The sequence below is a fragment of the Palaemon carinicauda genome, chromosome 15, assembly GCF_036898095.1.
Source record: "Palaemon carinicauda isolate YSFRI2023 chromosome 15, ASM3689809v2, whole genome shotgun sequence".
NCBI classification, from domain to species: domain Eukaryota; kingdom Metazoa; phylum Arthropoda; class Malacostraca; order Decapoda; family Palaemonidae; genus Palaemon; species Palaemon carinicauda.
This window is the reverse complement of record NC_090739.1, coordinates 34,528,486-34,551,934: the sequence shown is the minus strand read 5'-3', so window position 1 is coordinate 34,551,934 and position 23,449 is coordinate 34,528,486. Positions and strand designations below refer to the sequence as shown.

The window sequence follows — 23,449 nt, the reverse complement described above, 5'->3', positions numbered from 1 at the left end:
TTACCACCTTCCATTAACTTGCACCTCTTTCACCACCTGCCATTAAGGTAAACCTCATTTACCACCTTCTATTAACTTGCACCTCTTTCACCCCCTGCCATTAAGATGAACCTCGTTCACCACCTTCCATTAACTTGCACCTCTTTCACCACTTGCCATTAACCTGAACCTCATTTACCACCTTCCATTAACTTGCACCTCTTTCACCACCTGCCATTAACCTGAACCTCATTTACCACCTTCCATTAACTTGCACCGCTTTCACCACCTGTCATTAACCTGAACCTCATTTACCACCTTCCATTAACTTGCACCTCTTTCACCCCTCCCATTAACCTGGACCTCATTTACCACCTTCCATTAACTTTTACCTCTTTCACCCCCTGCCATTAACCTGAACCTCATTTACCACCTTCCATTAACTTGCACCTCGTTCAACACCTGCCATTAACCTGAACCTCATTTACCACCTTTCATTAACTTGCACCTCGTTCAACACCTGCCATTAACCTGAACCTCATTTACCACCTTCCATTAACTTGCACCTCTTTCACCCCCTGCCATTAACCTGAACCTCATTTACCACCTTCCATTAACTTGCACCTCTTTCACCACCTGCCATTAACCTGAACCTCATTTACCACCTTCCATTAACTTGCACCTCGTTCAACACCTGCCTTTAACCTGAACCTTATTTACCACCTTCCATTAACTTGCACCTCTTTCACCACTGCCATTAACCTGAACCTCATTTACCACCTTTCATTAACTTGCACCTCTTTCACCACCTGCCATTAACCTGAACCTCATTTACCACCTTCCATTAACTTGCACCTCGTTCAACACCTGCCATTAACCTGAACCTCATTTACCACCTTCCATTAACTTGCACCTCTTTCAACACCTGCCATTAACCTGAACCTCATTTACCACCTTCCATTAACTTGCACCTCGTTCAACACCTGCCATTAAGGTAAACCTCATTTACCACCTTCCATTAACTTACACCTCTTTCACCACCTGCCATTAACCTGAACCTCATTTACCACCTTCCATTAACTTGCACCTCTTTTACCACCTGCCATTAACCTGAACCTCATTTACCACCTTCCATTAACTTGCACCGCTTTCACCACCTGCCATTAAGCTGAACCTCATTTACCACCTTCCATTAACTTGCACCTCTTTCACCACTTGCCATTAACCTGAACCTCATTTACCACCTTCCGTTAACTTGCACCGCTTTCACCGCTTGCCATTAACCTGAACCTCATTTACCACATTCCATTAACTTGCACCTCTTTCACCACCTGCCATTAAGGTGAACCTCGTTCACCACTTACCGTTAACTAGAAACTTCGCTCACCATCTTCAATCAATGTGAACATTGTTCACCACTTACCATTAATTTAATTTTCATTCACCCATCATATTACCTTGAACTCAAATTCATTTTTTATCAGCTTGGTCTATCTCTTTCCCTGTACTACCCACGGGCTCGGAACCATTGAATTATCATTCATTAACGGTATATTTATTGTGTTTGCATGTCTTTAAATATTTGATATATTATCCTATTAGTCCATCAATGAAATGTCACCGCTTACTGAGTTTATATTATGACTTAGACTAGAGTTACTATTAAAACTAAAGATATTACATATGTGACATGATCAAATAACTTAAACCTATGGTTTTGTACAATTTTGTAAATATCTATCAATAGTTTTATATCACATTATTTTTTTTTTTTAGATTTATAATCATTATATCACGTTTCACCATAATAGTACAGCTGATCTAGTTATTAGTAGTAACTACCGTTTCGGAACCAAAGTTGCCCAGTTTACAATTCCCAAATCCAACTGGAAATGTTTTACTTGTTAATTTCCTTAACGTTCGAAGCACTCCATCCCATCCCCGATGTGTGAATGTGTGGTGGGCGCTGAATAAGATTAATGGAATAAATTTGGTTTTCATCGATTTTATCGATAACACCCTTTCGTCAAAGCCTACCACTCGCATCTCTTATTCAGAACAAATTTCATTCCTAAAAAGAAAAGCAATATTCTAAGTGTTTATTGCTGCAGATGGTATTAAATGACGTCTGAATAATTACTGTGTAATAATTTTGACACTTTAAATGCCATTGGTCTACCTTCTCAATCATTTCGGTTGTTATTGTAAAGTCGAGAGAGTCATGGAAGGTCTATTATTCCCCTTGACACTCTACCACATTTATGAACTGATCTCTAGCACAAAGCTGTCTGAATCTAAATCAATCAGCCACCAGCTTTCCATTTACTGACAGCATTGATGACCTTTGCAGTTGGCGTACTAGATCTGTTTACCAAGTAGTTAATCAATCTCGTTGATTAACTCTATGTTTGCTGCAATGAAACTTGTCTACTAATAGTGTAACATTTCCTTGTTTTATTAATATTTTGCATCCTAAGAAGATTAAATGCCGTTTCAGAAAATATAAAGGAAGCTCTTACCGTGATGACCACCTACATTGAAGCTTTGAAGAAATATATTTTTAGTACACTTCCAGTCAGAGTAGGATAACTTCCACTATACCAGCAACTTAGCGTGGATTATTCTTTATACTCTGGCTTTAAAGTACTGGTAAACTTCCTTGCGAAAGGATTTGGGTAAAGCTTTGGGCAATCTAATAATCTTCTCCCCTGACACTCGGTAGACCTCTTCCTAACTCAACCTATTTTGAGGAATCCCCCCCCCTCTCTCTCTCTCTCTCTCTCTCTCTCTCTCTCTCTCTCTCTCTCTCTCTCTCTCATTGTTGTATTTGTATGCGGGTTTTCTTATGTGAAAAGAAAAACTTCGTTAAATTTGTTTCATATTGGGGTTTTCGTTTGATTGATGGTCGATTTATTCCTGCAATTCGAGGCTAATTATATTATTCTATAACGGTGCTATTTTGAAGTTTAATCCTTCTTGAAATAATTTTTAAAGACTGCATTTCAGTTAGCTTGCTATGTCCACAAATAAACTGCCAGATACTTTAATTACTTAGTTAAGTTGTATTTTAAGTGTTGTTCCATCTTCTTTATATTGCATTTCATGCCAACTCTCACCAGTTTGGAGTTTTAGACTAGGTGGGAAATCGGTTTCTTATAATGCCTGGTAAACCATTTTCAGAGTCTTTGGATTCCTCTAAAGAAAATTAATATATGAATGTGATTAGCCGAAGCAGTACTGGACGGAAATGAAATTCTAAATGAAAGATCCAAATAGAGATTTTGGGTGAAGAAAGAAATTGATTTGGAGATTCCAAAGTTAGCAACATAAAAGGATTAATCAATAGGCCGGTCTTCGTCGTTGAGGGAGGAAAGTGACTGTTTTAAAGAGGAAAAATAGTTCAGCAGAAAGGCCGTTGAATATAATATCCTATGAAATAAGAGGATGTGTGTTAGACGAGATAATAAATCATACTGGAGATTGTGAGCATTATAAGTGATAAATTTTAGACGGTAACAGAAATATAGAATTACTTTAAACACTTAAGATTTATGACATTTTCTAAACGATGGAAGAAGTTTCACAATGGAACACAATGATGTAGAAAACACTGTTGACATTGCCACCGCGAACACTAGGACAAATACCAGCTGCTAGAGTTAGGGAAAACTAATATATAGACCTCTTGAGTTAGAATAACTGGATATAGTAGTTTCATTTCTATGTAGTAGATATTTAGGTGTGGGGTTAATTAAAAACACCACTAAACACGCTTATCTTTGACCAGTAAAATCTACCAGTTGCAACTGTCTCCTTATTTTCAGTCCTTTATTTGATTGATATATTGATTGATTATGAGATTTATGACATAAGGACAAACGCTATGCCATTTCTCATTTATTCAGTTTTTTTTTTCTTTCTTTCTTTTCATTTATACTTTTTGTAACGTAATACGGAATGTTCAGGTTTTCCTCTCTCTGCGTAAGTTAGAAAACCACCAAAACATTTTTCTCGTCTTATGTTCTAGAATCGGAGGGAAATTTAAGCTTTGTTCATCCCGATTTTCTTTATAAAAAGTAAAGTCTGCTCAACATAAACAGTAAGTTACACTGAGGATCATGTAAAATATTAAAGGAGAGAACGTCAGAATTTCCAATTTCTCCCAATGACGTATAAATGGTAAAAAGAACTCCAGCTATCCTCTAATTTTGATGCATTTGGTTCGTTATGTATCTAAAGAAACAAAATGCTTCGAATATTTTCACTTTATACCATAATGAATTAATGAATCTAGAAGATGTGAAGATGACTTTAATATGATATTTGCATTTAAAGTAATACACTTGAAATACTATCTTAATTCATACATACATATATATATATATATATATATATATATATATATATATATATATATATATATATATATATGTATATATATATATATCTTGATCTTGATGGATTTCCGCTGTCCCTTTGGTCCTATCTCAGTCATTTTTCTTCCATTTCCTTCACAGGATATGGGGTGGTCGAGAGGGAAGGCGGGGGCTCCACGCCCATCTAAAGCCGTCTGCTGACCGCCTACGTAAGTCTAAACTTTTCTGTCTTTGTTATTTTCTTCTTGTATCATTTTGGCAAAATGTAATTTTATATCTTACATTTTATATGTTTCCTTATTTTTCTATATGTATCGTCAATATTGGATTTATTCAATGATTATATAATTTTTACCTTTTGAATGTTTCTACTTATATTTTTTTCTTTTACATCATTTAATTTTGCATTATCCCTTTCATTAAGCATTGTTAAAAAACGGGCTAATAGTGATTACTGCATCTAAATTTGAAATCCTTCATGGTTACAACACTACGCTAATCATTTATTTTTTTAAATCTTACATTAAACTTTTGAGAAATTAAGAATGCCATAACAAAATCCGAAAGAATTTTCCTAATTAAGGCTTATGGCAGAATAAAAAACTACAATATTGAAGCGGACAACAAATAAGTCAAATCAATGTTTATACGCTGGTTTTAGTTAGAAGAAAACTCTCTCTATTTTCCCTCGAAACAAAAGTAAGAGATAGAAATGAAAAACGTTTGTCAGAAGAATGGGGAAACAACAGTCATTGCTGCGGCATTGTTTCCTACCAAAAAATGTTTTGCTGCCAGAAGGTATTGGACAATTTAGGAGTAACGTCAGAATTCCTGACCCTGTGAAGTCGACGGCTTCGAACCGAATTCTTTCAGAAGAAAAGATATAAAGAAACCCGACAACGGTGAACCAAATTTAATCAAGAAATATCCACTAATTATGAAATTTTTCTTTGGCTGTCCGTGTACAGTATTGTTTGTACTATATGCTTTTTACAGTAACATTTGTACTCGAGTCACTTAAATAAGTGGAATTTTCGGTGTAAAATTTTGTAGAAAGAATTATGACTTTTTCAATGAATGTTGTCCGACAATTTGCTTAGGTAAAAATTCGCTATGCATTTTTATTGATAATTGTTGCTTTCACGGTCTTTGGAATCAAACGTTACTGACTTTTCAAATCATTACAAAAAACTTAAAAGGTATGTAGTATACTATCTCGTTTTCTGTTTAATACTATTGGACAGACATCATAATATCCTTTTATTATATAATATGGGGGAGATTTTAAGCTATTGATACAAATGAAACCTTTGAATTGCCTTCATTCATCTAGTTTGCTGCTGAACAGTTGTGGTAAGACAATAAGACCCGCTTTACACGAGCGGTTTGAAACCGTGCGGTTGCAACCGTACGGTTTAGAAATCAATATAGTTCAATGAGGCAATTCACCCACTGCGGTAAATAACCGTGCGGCAAAATAACCGGACACTAGTGATTTTCAAAACACATGCCCTGCTAAAGCTTGCTTCACGTGAGCAGTTTGAAACCGTGCGGCAGATTTCTGCATGTCAAAGAGCATGTCTTCACACGAGCGGTTATTTTCCGTACGATTCGTCTGCATCAGGGAACAGACTGCTAGTCTGTCGGTGGGTGTTTGTTCAAGATGGAGGATGAGAAGAAGAAAGTGGTCTTCGTGTTTATAATAAACAGGGTACTAAAAAGCAGCAACTACGTAAATGGTAGTCTCACCAATAATAATAATAATAATAATAATAATAATAATAATAATAATAATAATAATAATAATAATAATAATAATATTTCAGCAACAATCATTTCTTTTAACATGACTGTATCATTGCAAAACACTGATCGGCTCTCTCTCTCTCTCTCTCTCTCTCTCTCTCTCTCTCTCTCTCTCTCTCTCTCTCTCTCTCTCTATTAAAAGATTGGTTAGAGTTTTTCTTACGCAACATATAAGAAAAAGAAAATCGCTTCTATAATCCATGATCTTATTACGTTTAATATATTTGTACAGTGTATAATAATAATAATAATAATAATAATAATAATAATAATAATAATAATAATAATAATAATAATAATAATAATAATAATACTTCATGTTAATCGCTGAAAAATATCAGCAGAAGAGGAAAGCCTACTACCCTCTGCAACAGCTGAACCACTGCTACCGCACAGGGGCAAACTGCTCCTCTGAAGGAACCATAAACTTCTTAAGAATTCTAAACCGTATGACACCGCACGGTTTAGGACCGCTTCACACGAGCGGTTTGAAACCGTACCGTTGCGACAGTGCGGTTCAGAGATCAGTGTAGCTCAGTGAGACCCTTCACACGATACGGGAGATAACCGTGCGGCAGAATAGCCGGCTGGTAGGGATTTCCAAACAGCATGCAATGCTAAACCGTACGGCAGAATACTAATTAAGGATTCCCTTCAGAGACGACAGGTTTTCTCCCGTGCGGTGGTACTGGTTCAGCTGTTGTAGAGGATAGTAGGCGTTCCTCTTCTGCTGTTTTTTTTTTTTTCAGCGTTTAATATGGTTTATCATCATCATCATCATAATCAATACTAATATTATTATTATTATTATTATTATTATTATTATTATTATTATTATTGGTTGGGTCCACCATTTACGTATTTGCTTCTTTTAAGCGCCTTATTTATTATATACACAAAGACCACTTTTTTCTTCACTTCCTTCATCTTCAACAAATCAGTTTGTTCCCTGATGAAGATTAACCATACGATTTCAAACCGCTCATGTGTAAACATGCTCTTTGACATGCGGAAATCTGCCACACGGTTTCAAACCGCTTGTGTGAAGACATGCTCTTCGACATGCTGGAATCTTCTGCACAGTTTCAAACTGCTCGTGTTAAGACATGCTCTTTGACATGAGGGAATCTGCTGCACAGTTTCAAACCGCTTGTCTGATGACATGCTCTTAAACATGCAGGAATCTGGTGCACGGTTTCAAACCGCTCGTGTGAAGACATGCTCATCGACATGCTGGAATCTGCTGCACAGTTTCAAACCGCTCATATTAAGACATGCTCTTTGGCATGAGGGAATCTGCTGCACAGTTTCAAACCGCTCGTATGAAGACATGCTCTTCGACATGCGGGAATCTGCCGCACAGTTTCAAACCGCTTGTGTGAAGACATGCTCTTTGATATGCGGGAATCTGCCGCACGGTTCCAAACCGCTTGTGTTAAGACATACTCTTTAACATGTGGGAATCTGCTGCACGGTTCCAAACCGCTCGTGTTAAGACATGCTCTTTGACATGCGGGAATCTGTCGCACGGTTCCAAACCACTCGTGTTAAGACATGCTCTTTTACATGCGGGAATCTGCTGAACGGTTCCAAACCGCTCGTGTTAAGACATGCTCTTTGACATGCGGGAATCTGTCGCACGGTTCCAAACCACTCGTGTTAAGACATGCTCTTTTACATGCGGGAATCTGCTGAACGGTTCCAAACCGCTCGTGTTAAGACATGCTCTTTGACATGCGGGAATCTGCCGCACGGTTTCAAACCGCTTGTGTGAAGATATGCTCTTTGACATTTGGGAATCTGCCGCATGGTTTCAAATTGCTCGTGTGAAACGAGCCTTTACAGTACATCGGTTATTTTGCCGCCCGGTTATCTCCTGCAACGTGTGAAGGGCCTCAATGAGCTACATTGATTTTTTTAACCTCACGTCGCAACCACACGGTTTCAAACCGCTCGTGTGAAGCGGGCGTAAACCGTGCGGCGCATAAATTGTGTCTAGAATACTTGAGAAGTTTATGCAGACGAGAGGATTTCCCCGTGCCGTAGCTGTAGTTCAACTGTTGCAGAGGATAGGCGTTGATTCTTCTTCTGCTGCTATTTGTCATTGATTAACAGGAATTGCCTTATCATCATCATTATTATTATAATTATTATTATTGTTATTATTATTATTACTACTACTACTACTACTACTACTACTACAGTTATCATTAATATTATTTTTACTATTATTATTATTATTATTATCATTATTATAATATACTGTACTAAAGGTACCCTAAACTAAATAAGATCATGATTATACAAGTGATTGTTTTCTTTTCTTATATGTTACGTATGATAAACTTGTCCAATCTTCTAATGTCACGTTAAAAGAAACGAGGGTGATTGTTGCTTTAATAGTATTGGTTATTATTATTATTATTATTATTATTATTATTATTATTATTATTATTATTAATGATAATAATAATGATAATAATATTATTATTATTATTATTATTATCAATATTTATTATTATTATTCATTATTTACTATTATCTATTATTTTTTATTATCATTATATTATATTATTATTATTATTATTATTATTATTATTATTATTATTATTAATATTATTATAATTATCATTATTATTATTATTTCATTATTATCATTATTATTATTATTATTATTATTATAATTATTATTATTATTATTATTATTATTATTATTATTATTATTATTATTATGTGGGCCCACCATTTACGTAGTTGCATCTTTTTAGCATCCTGTGTATTACATACACAAAAACCACTTGCTTCTTCTCATCCTCCATCTCGAACAAACAGACAGACTAGCAGTCTGTTGACTCTGTTCCCTGATGTAGACGAACCGCACGGTTTCAAACCGCTCGTGTGAAGACAAGCTCTTTGACATGCGGGAATCTGCTGCATGGTTTCTAACCGCTCGTGTGAATCGAGCCTACTCTGCGATTCCTATTCTTGACTAAATCCAAATACATTCACGCGAGGAGGTGCTTTGGTCCCGCGTGCGAGACTCTAAAAGGGGCTTCATTTGCAATTTATGGTTCAGCGTGTCATATTCAAAGGGCATAGAAAACCTGAACTCTGGCTGGATTCCAAGATAGTCTAAATAGAAAACGAAAAGGTTGTCTAAGAAAATGACAAATAATAACATACTTGAACAAAAGGAACATGAGAACAGGCCAAAGAAGGGTTTTCATAGTTTGGAATTGAATAAAGGAGAATGGTTAGTACAGAAACAAGCCATCCTTTGGAAGTATATAAAGACATTGTAATTTTTTTAGAAACATGTGTAAATAACTATCGGTTAGATGAAATTAAAAAGACTAAAAATTTACACATCAATCATATGTAACTAACAAAGATATTTTTTTATTCTTTCAATCTAAGACAAATGTCCCTCGAAATCTCCTTCAGTACATGAGAGTAAGAAAAAAAATTAAATTGCTTTTTTAAAAACACTACCAATTTTGGCCTTTAATAAAGAAAGCGGAGTATATGTAACTGGATGAGAATCTTAAGACACTGGAAGCAGACTCATCTTTATTATCTTTAGAAAATTAAAAGATAGAGCTATGGGTGTATGAAAGGGGTTATTGAACGGTAAAACCAAATTTTGAAGAAATTCGGTGTGTTTTATGAATTGGCGAGACAACCCATCAAAAGGCGTTGTCTGAAAAATTTCCAGGGCTAATTGGACCAGATATGGAATTCTGTTGGTACCTAACTTTATAATAATAATAATAATAATAATAATAATAATAATAATAATCAAAACGAGACAAGCACACGGTAACCTGTGCGACTCGAACACATTTCAAATCATAATTATATTGGAAAGGAAATATATATCGGTCTGAATTTTTTTAAAGAAGGAAGGTTATTATGAACATTTATAGAGTCCTGCATCGGTATCTTGTATGACTTGAGAAAATTGAAATATAATGGGATTGTTTTCAAGAAATATGATTGTTTACCAATAATTGTAACTGATATTAAAGGTTTTCCGAGAGCTTAACATTATGATACCCAAAAACTAGTTTCAACTGAAGAAAATTTTGGGAAGTGGTGGTAATTGTACAGTGTATAGAATGTTAGATAATGAATTAATACTGACATCGATGCAAGATGATTTCAAGAGGGGAACTTCCATTCGGGTAGATATTTCAATGCACCCTCTTTCCGGAACAATTATTCCAAGAGAATCCAACGAAATTCACTTGAAATTGCAGACGATCGAGTTATTTGTTTTCTAAATTTTGATATTTACAGTCCAATCTTTCATGGTTTGACCACACCTGAAAAATAGAGATATAATTTTTAAATTTATTTGTTCAACACATTTCTAATGAAGTTAGTTGATTGATATGAAGGTAAATACATCGTAATGTCGTGTTTCAGGGGTAGACTTGTGTTAGTACGTAAAACAAGGGGAATGTTAAATTACTGCAATTCAAGAGAATATGATGATTAAAACAATCAGGTTATCTATAAGTTTGATGATATCCTGGTCACGTATATGTTTATAGTCAAGATATTTAAGGAAGTATAAAAGTTGTAATGTGACTGAAACCATTGGGAGAATGTTAGGGTGAATGTGGAAAAAATACTTACTGTTCCCTCTGTAGGTCACTCACTAACTGTACAGTTGAAAAAAAACAAAATTTATTGTAATTCATTTTCAGTACTGACTCGCACCCATACGACATGAAAACATAAATAATTGTATTATAAGCAATTTTTTTCCGATAAAATGAGCCATCTGTTTCTTAACCCCTTAAATAGATAGGCTAACTTTGCAACGTAAGGTTGAGTAATCACCCAGGGTTTCTTCAATTAGTTATTATTAATCAACGATTTGTATAGAGAACATACCCAAAGAGAAATAAACGAATTGACGAGCGTATAGAGTAACATATCAACATATTGACCAATATTTTACCATGTAGCCTATAGTGACGAAAGGATAGATAGACCTTAGCAGTTTGAATTAATGACGGGCTTATATTGTAAAAATCTGTTGAGCAAACATTCCTTTCAAATCGTGACGAAAGCTTAAGCTAGCAGACGTCCATGGAGTGATCACCAGAGGTTCGAAGAGGAAGAGTCTTGTATATACGAACACCGAGGGAACTTGCAGAAATGAATTTGTGATGAGCATCTGGAGAAACACACAAACAAACTGATTCTTTCCATGATGAATTTTGTCTTGTGTAAAACTCAGTTTATAAAACACAGAGATTGTGTGATCAGGTCTTTCTATTGAAAAGATGAACTGATGATTAGTAGAGAGCGTTCGTTGGCTGATAGGCAAAAGCATATTTGTTTTTTGGTAAGCAAAGTTATGTTCTTTATATCAACGTAATGGAAAGTCAGTGATCAGTAAATGGAAGGATATCTAAAAACCTCAACAATCTCTCTCACTCTCTCTCTCTCTCTCTCTCTCTCTCTCTCTCTCTCTCTCTCTCTCTCTCTCTCTCTCTCTCTTGCGTTCAAATAACTTGCAATTCGATCTCAATTTACCGCCCAATAGTCGATCAAACCGAATGAATTCTAGCTCATCTGTCTTCCAAGAGTGTCATTTAAATTAAGTAAATCCTTACAACTTGTTGTGCGCACAAATACAGACACACACACACACACACACACACACACACACACACACATATATATATATATATATATATATATATAAATATATATATATATACCAAGGCACTTCCCCCAATTTTTGGGGGTAGCCGACATCAACAAATGAAACAAAACAAAAAGGGGACCTCTACTCTCTACGTTCCTCCCAGCCTGACAAGGGACTCAACTGAGTTCAGCTGGTATTGCTAGGGTGCCACAGCCCACCCTCCCACATTATCCACCACAGATGAAGCTTCATAATGCTGAATCCCCATACTGCTGCTACCTCCGCAGTCATCTAAGGCACCGGAGGAAGCAGCAGGGCCTACCGGAACTGCGTCACAATCGCTCGCCATTCATTCCTATTTCTAGCACGCTCTCTTGCCTCTCTCACATCTATCCTCCTATCACCCAGAGCTTTCTTCACTCCATTCATCCACCCAAACCTTGGCCTTCCTCTTGTACTTCTCCCATCAACTCTTGGATTCATCACCTTCTTTAGCAGATAGCCATTTTCCATTCTCTCAACATGGCCAAACCACCTCAACACATTCATATCCACTCTAGCTGCTAACTAATTTCTTACACCCGTTCTCACCCTCACCACTTCGTTCCTAACCCTATCTACTCGAGATACACCAGCCACACTCCTTAGACACTTCATCTCAAACACATTCAATTTCTGTCTCTCCATCACTTTCATTCCCCACAACTCCGATCCATACATCACAGTTGGTACAATCACTTTCTCATATAGAACTCTCTTTACATTCATGCCCAACCCTCTATTTTTTACTACTCCCTTAACTGCCCCCAACACTTTGCAACCTTCATTCACTCTCTGACGTACATCTGCTTCCACTCCACCATTTGCTGCAACAACAGACTCCAAGTACTTAACTGATCCACCTCCTCAAGTAACTCTCCATTCAACATGACATTCAACCTTGCACCACCTTCCCTTCTCGTACATCTCATAACCTTACTCTTACCCACATTAACTCAAAACTTCCTTCTCTCACACACCCTTCCAAATTCTGTCACTAGTCGGTCAAGCTTCTCTTCTGTGTCTGCAACCAGTACAGTATCATCCGCAAACAACAACTGATTTACCTCCCATTCATGGTCATTCTCGTCTACCAGTTTTAATCCTCGTCCAAGCACTCGAGCATTCACCTCTCTCACCACTCCATCAACATACAAGTTAACCACAGCGACATCACACATCCCTGTCTCTGCCCCACTCTCACCGGAAACCAATCACTCACTTCATTTCCTATTCTAACACATGCTTTACTACCTTTGTAGAAACTTTCCACTGCTTGCAACAACCTTCCACCAACTCCATATAACCTCATCACATTCCACATTGCTTCCCTATCAACTCTATCATACGCTTTCTCCAGATCCATAAACGCAACATACACCTCCTTACCTTTTGCTAAATATTTCTCGCATATCTGCTTAACTGTAAAAATCTGATTCATACAACCCCTACCTCTTCTAAAACCACCATATATATATATATATATATATATATATATATATATATATATATATATATATATATATATATATATATATATATATATATGTGTGTGTGTGTGTGTGTGTGTGTGTGTGTTTGTGTGTGTGTGTGTGTGTGTGTGTGTGTGTGTGTTTGTGTGTGTGCGTGTATTAATTATAATTGTATGTATTTTTGTGCGAAAAATAATACAATTAATATCGTATAAATTTGCTCGTGGAAGTGAAGGAAATATATAGAATATCAAAGCTTCATATCCCAGAATATATTTGCAAGAAGCGTTTCTGCAACTCTGTATAATGTGGTTATGATTAAGAGAGTTGCTAAAGTTTTAGACAGTATAACTGTATACTCATAAGTAATTTAGAGCAGCCAATTATTATCTTATTATTTTTCAAGTTTAAATCAAGTTGTTCAATCTTATTTATCATTGACATGCCTGTGCTGTATGCGTATGAAATCTAGAAAAGATCACTCAAGCTGAAAAACATTCATGCAGATATTTTCCGGAATATGAAGCTGTTATAACCTCTACATCTCCTGTGTACGTGAATGTGTGTTTAAATGAATCATCTGTGTACTTACTCGAAAATACTTACTTTTTTTTTATTTAGATAAAACATTCAAACTGCTTTGCCCATCAATAATCTTCGAGACATTTATGCATACAATTTCCAAGACTTGTATTGACGGAAACACTGTCTAATAACTGACCCACCCCCTATCCGTTCCTTCTTGCATTCCGTCCTCTTCGAAAAGGAATTCCTGACATCCTAGAAGGATGAGGAGATCTTGCCAAGAGGGAAATCAAGACAAAGGGCACATGGATGATTGAACCAACAATTTTCAGGTTCTGGTAAATTCCTCTTTCCTTCGTTGGCCGTTTTATGGGATTTGAAAGAAAAATTTCATTATGTCATGAAAAATTTTCTCGAACTCTTTATAGCATGTCTTCCATGTGCCATTATTTTTCTTATTACAATATTAGGCATACGGTATCATTAATATCTTGTAATAGTGTCCTGACTGCGAAATTATGTGTTTGGAAATTCCAGGATGAAACCTGTCGTTTGTACTTAGGCACTAGTCATCTTACAAAATATCTTCATCATTTTTCTTATATATCTCATAATCGAATAACGTATACAAACTGTACTGTTCCTTAGTTTCACGGCACTTTTTGTATCATTTTCTAATACAAATCTCAAAAAAAAAAAAAAAATTCTCCTCAAGTATGTTAATATAGTTGTAGTCACCTTAAAGTTTCAGGGAGTGACCAAGATTAGTTTTATAGTTTAGTGATAATATGATAATCCCCCTTAAGAAAGTTATAATGACATTGCAATGTAATGAAATTACATAATATATGATGCCCGTAGAGTAGGTTGTGCATCGGTGGACCTCATTCTGTACACTGTAGGTGTAGGTATTATTAAAATGTCTTTGCACCGTTACCCTCCCCCCCCCAGCTGCATTCAATTTTTAACATTTTACTTCACCTTTTCCATTTTTATCCTTCTTTCTCTTTAACTTATTCTTTCAGCTTTAATTCTGTAGTTGCAATTGCAACTGAATGTCCTTTCCAATCCAAGCGCTTGGCCATATGGCCCATGCTACAGTACATCAATCCATAATATGTAAGACTGAGAGTCTGAGAAATTAAGTCATAATGGCCTTTCAATATTTACAATTAAGTTATTAATTATTATACTTACTTTTATGAGGACAATATGTTTGTTTTCTTTACTTTATGTATAATGTATTTCCAAACAATTATATTGTAACCGATTAGCTTTCTTGAGATAAATTACAATTTGAAACGTATTATTATTATTATTATTATTATTATTATTATTATTATTATTATTATTATTATTACTTGCTAAGCTACAACCTTAGTTGGTAAAGAAAATGCTATAAGCCCAGGGTCTGCAACAGGGAATATAACCCAGTGAGGAAAGGAAATAAGAAAATAAATAAACTACAAGAGAAGTAATTCAACAATTAAAATAACATATTTTGAGAACAGTAACAATATTGAAATAAAACTTTCGTATATAAACTATTAAAACTTCAAAATACAAGAGGAAGAGAAATAACACAGAATAGTGTGCCCGAGTGTACCTTCAAGCAAGAGAACTCTACGAGTGTCCTTCTCCTAGAAGAGCTGCTTACCATAGATAAAAAGTCTCTTCTACCCTTACCAAGAGGAAGTAGCCACTGAACAATTACAGTAGTTAACCTCTTGGGTGAAGATTAACTGTTGTCAGGTGTATGATGACAATGCAGACCATGTAAAGAATAGGCCAGGCTATTCAGTACAGTATGTGTTCAGGCAAAGGGAAATGAGCCGTAACCACAGAGAAGGATTCAATGTAGTACTGTCTGGCCAGTCAAAGGACCCAATGACTCTAGCGGTAGTATCATAACGGGTGGCTGGTGTCCTGGCCAACTTGGTACCTATAAAACGTATTGTGATGAAAAGTATCTTCCTAAACATAAAAAGGAAAATTTCAGTACACCCCATCGTAATAGAATATAAAATGAAAGATGACTTGGCTTGGAAATAAGTGATATCTTCCCAAACGTAAAATGAAAAATTTCAGCACACTGTAGCTTAAAATGAAATTAAGTGGAAAACGTCTTGGGAAGGATTTGGCGTCATTAACTTCAGAACAATTCCCTAGCCATTAGATTTTCCCAGTTATATAAAAGAAAGATCACAGCGCACCTTAGCATGAATGAAAATGAAGAGAAAGACTAACTTCGAAGGGATATAACATTGACAAGTATTTAGTAGTCGAGGTGTCCTAGTGTGAGGGACCTCCGAGATTTATTTTCACAGAGTACTGGGTGAGTGGTAGTGATTAACCCCTCATAAAATTATTAATGTGCATAAATCAAATGGTGCTTTGGCATTTGTGATTACATTTTTTTTTTCAAAAGTAATAATTATTGTTAATTGATAAATAATTCCTCGAAGTATGAACGAAAGCATTGATAAAGCATAAAGTGAATTAATATCCTAGATTCCTAGAACAACATTTTATTGGGATATCCTTTTCAGTTATTTTTTTTATGACTAGCCATTTATTTCATCAATTACCTTAACTGTTATGACTTTAGTTGATATCAACCAACCTATTTTAGCCATTATCAAAACAAAAGGAAATTGTAAAGAATATGTATATGTGTATATATATATATATATATATATATATATATATATTTATATATATATATATATATATATATATATATATATATATATATGTGTGTGTGTGTGTGTATATATATATATATATATATATATATATATATACTGTATATATATGTATATATATATATATATATATATATATATATATATATATATATATATATATATATATATTCATTTATATATAATGTATATATCCTCTTTGGGTGTCAGGTTAGTCGTTAGAATTGATCACAATTACATTAGATAAATTTTGTTGACGTAGAAGAATTGCAGATGATAACAATTTATTGATTATATTATATGCTGCAGAACTTCAAAATTAAGATTAATTAATTTTACGTCAGGGATGAAATAGATTCTGATATATCTGTTACTGATTTTTTTCTATTTTGCAGTTTTATTATTTGTATTAAAAATGAAAATTAATGTTTTTTTTTCTCTTTCAGAAGGCGGGCAGGGGGGGTTATGCCCACCTTACTGAACTCGCCTCCCCTGCACCGCCACACTCAGCAGCCATTTCCTCTTCTGCTGCTGCTGCTACTTCTGCTGCTTCTTTGTATGCCAAAGCCATGCTTCTCCGGTGTTCCAGTGGTTGCCTCTGACACTTTTTCATTTTCACTGCCTACCCATATTTTATTGGCCGCTTCTGCTACCACTACCTCTTCAAAGTCTTCCGCTGACACCAGTACTGCAACCCACTCCCCAACTGTCCCACCAATAGCCTTTGCCGTTGTCAAAAACATCTCACCAATGGTTCCTGCATCACCTCAGTCTGTTTCCAAGATTTCCACGTTCTCATCTTCACTTACTGCTCCAGTTGCATCATCCACTGACAGACCTTGTCTTCCTTCAAACCCTGATAAATCCATTAAACACTCTTCTAAAGAGGAAGAGAATCTTACAGAAAAGGAACCCAAGGGACCATATTATTATGAAAACTATAGAGTGAATAACAGAGGACATACAGTCATCAGGAGTGCTAATGAGTCAGTTGCAGGTAGTGATGATACATTCCCTTCTATATATCTCGATACAGGTGAAGGTTTTGGAAACAATGATACCTACCTCGGAGAGCTAGAGCTAAGGAATTGGACTGGCACAGACATTGGCTTGACAATTATCAAGGCTTTAGTGATGGCAGCAATTATTATAGTGTCAGTGTTAGGAAACATCTTGGTTATTGTGAGTGTTGCATTACACCGTCGCCTCCATTCTACAGCTAATTACCTTCTCGTGTCTTTAGCAACTGCTGATATGCTTGTGGCTCTGTGTGCCATGACATTCAATGCCTCCGTTGAATTAACTGGTGGGCGTTGGATGTTTGGACGCATTATGTGTGACTTATGGAATAGCTTTGATGTTTACTTTTCAACAGTCTCCATCTTACATTTGTGTTGCATTAGTGTGGATAGATACTATGCCATTGTCAGACCCTTGGAGTACCCACTTACTATTACCCGACGTATCTTGGCTGTTATGTTAGCTCACTGTTGGTTAGCACCTACGCTCATTTCTTTCCTGCCGATATTCTTAGGGTGGTACACTACAGCAGAACATATGCGGTCTCGTGACTTTCAGCCTCATGTGTGTTCATTTGTTGTAAATGCAGTGTTCGCTCTAGTGTCCTCTGCTGTGTCTTTTTGGGTTCCATGTACTGTGATGGTAGTTATGTATTTCAGAATTTTCCAAGAAGCTAGAAAGCAAGAACGGGCATTACTGAATAGAGCTTCCTCAGCCAGCTCAAATGCTTACTCATCATCTATTAGACTTGGCTCTAGTGCATCACAGCAACAACAGGATCCAGCTGCGGCAGCAATGGCTCGTCAGCAACTTTTAGTAGCTTTGCAACAAACACCTTTTACCCCTGTCACACGCCATCAAGAATTCCTTATGAAGACATTAAGTGACACATCCTCAACTGTTTCTGTTGCCACAACATCATCGGGCATACCCTCACTTGGTCCTTCTGGAAGCAGTAGTTCCCGCAGCAGCAGTGGTGCAGGAATGGTTAATAACCTCATGACTGGTAATGGATCAAATGCTGGTAGCTCAACAAAACCAAATAGCAACAATGGCAACTCCAGTGGTTCAAATTGGCGTCATAATCGTCATGGTAGCACAGCATCATGGCATGGTCCAACCAGGCATAGCTCATTAGTACCATGCAATCGCCGCTTACATAGCACCCCCATAGTGACAAGTAAAGCTGGACCACCTCAAGTTGGTCGGCGTGAACACAAAGCTGCCAGAACTTTAGGCCTCATCATGGGAGCATTCGTATTATGCTGGTTACCATTTTTTATTTGGTATGTTAGCATCAATATCTGCGGACCCTCTTGTCACTGTCCACCTGCTGTTGTCACTGCACTGTTCTGGATTGGCTACTTTAATTCTACACTAAATCCTTTCATATATGCATATTTTCGTACTGATTTCCGAGAAGCTTTCCATCGTACTTTGAAGCGTCTCAGTTGCTGCAAGCCTCGTCAACCTGCCGGTGTCTTTGTCTGACCACCATTACAAATTATATATTGAAAAGATATTTTGGAAAAAAAAATCTATGATAGAATTAGTGCTGAGTGCTGAGAGTAAAGGCTGTGCTAGCATTAGAGGATGAGTTCTTCATCTTCGTCTCATAGAGATGTGAAGGTTAATCTAAAACTTGGGATATATGTTAGCACACAAAAAATGCAATATGAGAGTGCTAAAGCTGAAAAATTGTCAAGTTAAATCTATGGCATTAATCTAGTCATAATAATCTTACAGTTTAATCAAATGAAAATACTCATATGATATATGGTGCAATCTACTGAGTTTACATTAAAGCAAAAACTACTTGTGTTATTTAGTTATACCGTATTCTTCAGTAACTGAATTTTCGTAAAACATTTCAGTATGATTTTCAGATTTGAATCATGCTTGTATACTGCAATATAATTACACTCATATCCGGACCGGAAAAATGTGGTCCGTCAACCAATGACCAGTAGTTTTAATAAACTGTGCTTTTCTTCAAGTAAATTATTCAGTTTATCAGATAGGTGCTGGCTTAGCCTTTCAAATCTGGTTCTGATTATAAAGTAACTGATAATTTCTTGAACATTTTCTGTGTTACCACCATTGTTTTTAAACTTAGCGAAACTCGGTGATTCCAAGTGTTGGATGGGTCTTCTGAAAATAATTCAATGTAATCCATATCTAAGGTCAAGTCATATCTATTCAAGAGCAATGAAGATACGAATTACAGAGAGGCATTACTCAGTGAGCGTGAGGTCGATGAAAACTTCTTATGTGAGAGAATTAGTGATAATTTTGTTTCCATTTTATTTTAAATCTTAACGTCTCACAACAATGTTGTTTGTCATAAAGGTGAAATGTGATTTATATCTTAGGATAGTATTACGTGGAGAGCAAAAAGCAACAATAATTGATGCTTCTTGCTCAAATTTGGATTTAATGTATGTAAGAAAGTATAGATTATAAAAGTATATACCTGTAACCTACTCTCTTCATATACTGTGTACATATGTATATATATATATATATATATATATATATATATATATATATATATATATATATATATATATATATATATATATATATATATATATGCATATATATATATATATATATATATATATATATGCATATATACATACGTATAAATATGTTGTATACATACTCATTGTAAATATGATTCTGGGTGACTCCTCAGTGATTTTCTTTAACGTCTTTAACGAGTGTTAAGGATTCGGGTAGCCGCTTAATGTACAAAGTTCAATATAAATCTTGATATGTATATTATGATGTAATGTGTAAAAGAGAGTATTCTTCGTTATTTATGTGAAATTGTGTAATGTAAATTATAATTTCCTTTTATTTTTATCATTCAGTTTCAAGGAGGTCATTTGTGATTAATGTTTGGAGAATCACATTACTGTGGGGAGTAAGTTGCATTCGATGGGCTTCAAGAGACTCCCGGAAGATGTGAATAGACTTGCGTGTTCTCCATTATCATTATCCTTCACAATATCCTCCCTCCCCCCCCCCCCATATCTTTTATCCCCATCCTTTCCTGGTCCCTCGTGACCTAAAATCCTGCCTTTACCTGCCCTAGTCGTATGCTGTAGCAATACCGGTTAAATGACACACCTTGTGCAAGTTCGTGGGTCAACAAGGGTTTTGCACAAGAGACTGAAGTTTGGTGCACGTTCAAGAACGTTTGTTTAAATTGTATTGCATGTTGTCATCGCTGGTCATTCTGAGACGTTAATACTCATGAAGGATAACGACTCTGCTTATTAGTTTTTTTCTGTAAGATAAAAGAAACGAGTGGTGTAATTCTTAGTGACCAAAAGTATTCAGTGGTTGATTATGTGGCCCAAAATCGTAAGTAAATGTGGAAGCCCTGATTTTAGTGTATAAAGTCAATCTTGTTACAAAGAGCTTAATAAAGTTGTCCCTTTGCATCTTAGATATTGGGAGACATCTGAAATGCAAAGGTTTCATTCATCCTTGTCAAGTATACGGCAATTTGGCCGTAAAGAAATCTCGGCGAAGCAAGTTTACTGTAATTAACAAGTCGAAGAGTGATCCCGTCTCACAAAATCGGGTTTTACCAGCTAAGGCTAAATCTGTGTGAGAAAACTGGGTTTAACGCACAAGATTCCTTGAGATTAGTACAGTTTCTTTAAGGTTGTAGTGTTCGATTGGAAAAATATTCAGAATACAATTCCAGTTCCCACAAAAAAACACGTTAAGAAATATGAAATAGTCCTTTGTTATTGTGATTTGTGTGTTACAGTGTATCTTTCTTATTTTATTTTGTAACAGCCTGTACAAAACGTGGTAAACGACATTGGAAATGTAATGGCTATTACAGTACCTAATAATTTTTGTTCTTTGCAATCTTTATAAACTAAAGGAAATTAGAGCCATGTCTATTATCTGTAACTACTGTATATATATGTATGTGGTGAGATGGATTAGAAAACCCTTTTATTGTAATGTAAAAAAGAAACATTGATATGATTAATTGCCTGCCTTCCCGGATTTGTCATGAAAGGAAAATAACTTATGTCATTAGAAATTGTGGTGTTAGTAATAATAAGGCATGGATCTGTTTTATATGTAGTATTACATTTTGTTCCAAATGCAGGTATTTTACTAGTCTGGTTCCGTCTACTGTAAAGGGTGCTCTGACCTGAAACATAGTTTTCAGTACATGTAGCTTTCTACCGCCGGAAATTGATGCTTGTGTAATTCTGCACGACTAGAAAAAAAAATGTTGTTTGTGTTTTACCAAAGTAAACCTAAGTATGGGAAGTTTGCCAAAGTCAAGCCAAATATATTTCGTTTATTTTTGTTCACTTTTCAGCTTTTAGTCATTTTAAATATCTTACTTTAAAAGATTACTGTCTCATGATATGTGATGCCTCAGTGATGGATTTTTCAATTTGTTAAATAGGAAAAAATGCAATATCATCGCTGTGGCAAGGTGTTATCATAGTGAGATTAAGTAGATGTGGTACTCTATATCAAGTCAACTTTCAAGGGAAATGCAATTTTATCTAAGGTCGTAGTTTTGATAATTTGAATGAACAAACTTGATTATAGAATCCAGAGCTCAAACCTGATGGGGTGACCTCACCGGTCCCAGAGCCTGACCTCTGACCTACATTAATCTATTGCAACATATAGCTTGCTCTCGTGTATTATTTCTGCATGTCATTAATCTATTGAAATTTCAGAATGTTTGGTTTTATTCAGCTATGCTAGTTTTTAGTAGTAATAAATTTTACGTTTTTTCCCTCCCTTCCTAATGTTGCATGACGACTATTTGATTAGGTATACGATTAACCTTGGCGTGTTCTATTGTCTTGTCAAGTTGGGTTTAATGGATTTTTACCTCCTTTGGCATGCATACACTATATCTGTATTTTTAATTTATGTAATTATGATATATATTGTTTCTTATTCAAAAGAGACAAATACTAAGGTCTGCCCTGTCCAGTCTGTCCCTTCAATACTGATGTTTGCATGGACTTAAATTATTATTTTACTTACATGATTTCTTACTTTATTACAGTATTTGAATAGAGAGAGACTCATTGTTGGCACCATCCCCATCCTGGCAGAGTTAAGACAATAGTGATCAGTACTGATGTCCAGCTGAAGAATCTTTTGGGCAATTGTTTCCAGTTGACATGTATTTACAAGTCTAAACTTATACTTGTTGGTTCGTGGCCTTTTGAAACTCGAAACTAGTTGCAAAGGCTGGTCTATCCTTTGTTTTGTATATATCACCTTATTTTGACTGCCTTTTCTTATACAAAGGCAAATCTTGAAGACCTTTGACATTATTTTCTTTAGTTATGGGAGCTTTTTCTTTGTGTAGAGTTCATCCACTACCTGGATGTCTTCCATCCGCGTGGCTTCCACCTACCTTGCAAATGACAAATGAGGTTGTTGTCATATAAGGTTTACTGGTTAGTTTGCTGCAAAGTAAGGCTACACGTTGCTCATTTAATACAGACACACTGAAAATAGATTAAGTGATGTCAATATCAGCCAAGGCCTTTTCCACTTGTTAGAGTTGGTCTATATCTGTTGAATTTACTGGTGTCCTTTTTCTAAGTTATTATGATATTTGATATATTTTTTCAGCTTTATTAATTCTCTTAGGTTTACTTCTCGGCCGACGTGCTTCAAGTATGGAAATATTGTTAACGGTAAACACCCTCCTATTTCCATAGTGTTGTATAAAACTTTTATCCAGTTATTTGGTAACTGTTGCCGGATACCATATGAGCCTACTCCCCAGAGATTTTTTTACCAATATGTCAATGCCTGTTTCATCCCTCTACAACTATCAAAAGA

General features: G+C 35.7%; 1 protein-coding gene across 2 annotated transcripts in view; it reads left to right on the top strand.

Annotated features, from left to right (window-relative positions):
- LOC137654265 (5-hydroxytryptamine receptor 1A-like) overlaps positions 1 to 20,083 on the top strand; it is a 419,677-nt gene extending 399,594 nt beyond the window's left edge. The window contains exons 3-4 of one of the 2 annotated variants that reach the window (XM_068387891.1): positions 4,497 to 4,564; positions 17,014 to 20,083. In XM_068387891.1, the coding sequence (XP_068243992.1) occupies positions 17,033 to 19,078 (2,046 nt within the window). In that variant the 5' untranslated portion in view covers positions 4,497 to 4,564; positions 17,014 to 17,032 and the 3' untranslated portion in view covers positions 19,079 to 20,083. The remainder of the gene's footprint in view (positions 1 to 4,496; positions 4,565 to 17,013) is intronic. The other variant, XM_068387892.1, reaches the window with a different exon arrangement.
- Positions 20,084 to 23,449: the final 3,366 nt, after the last annotated feature.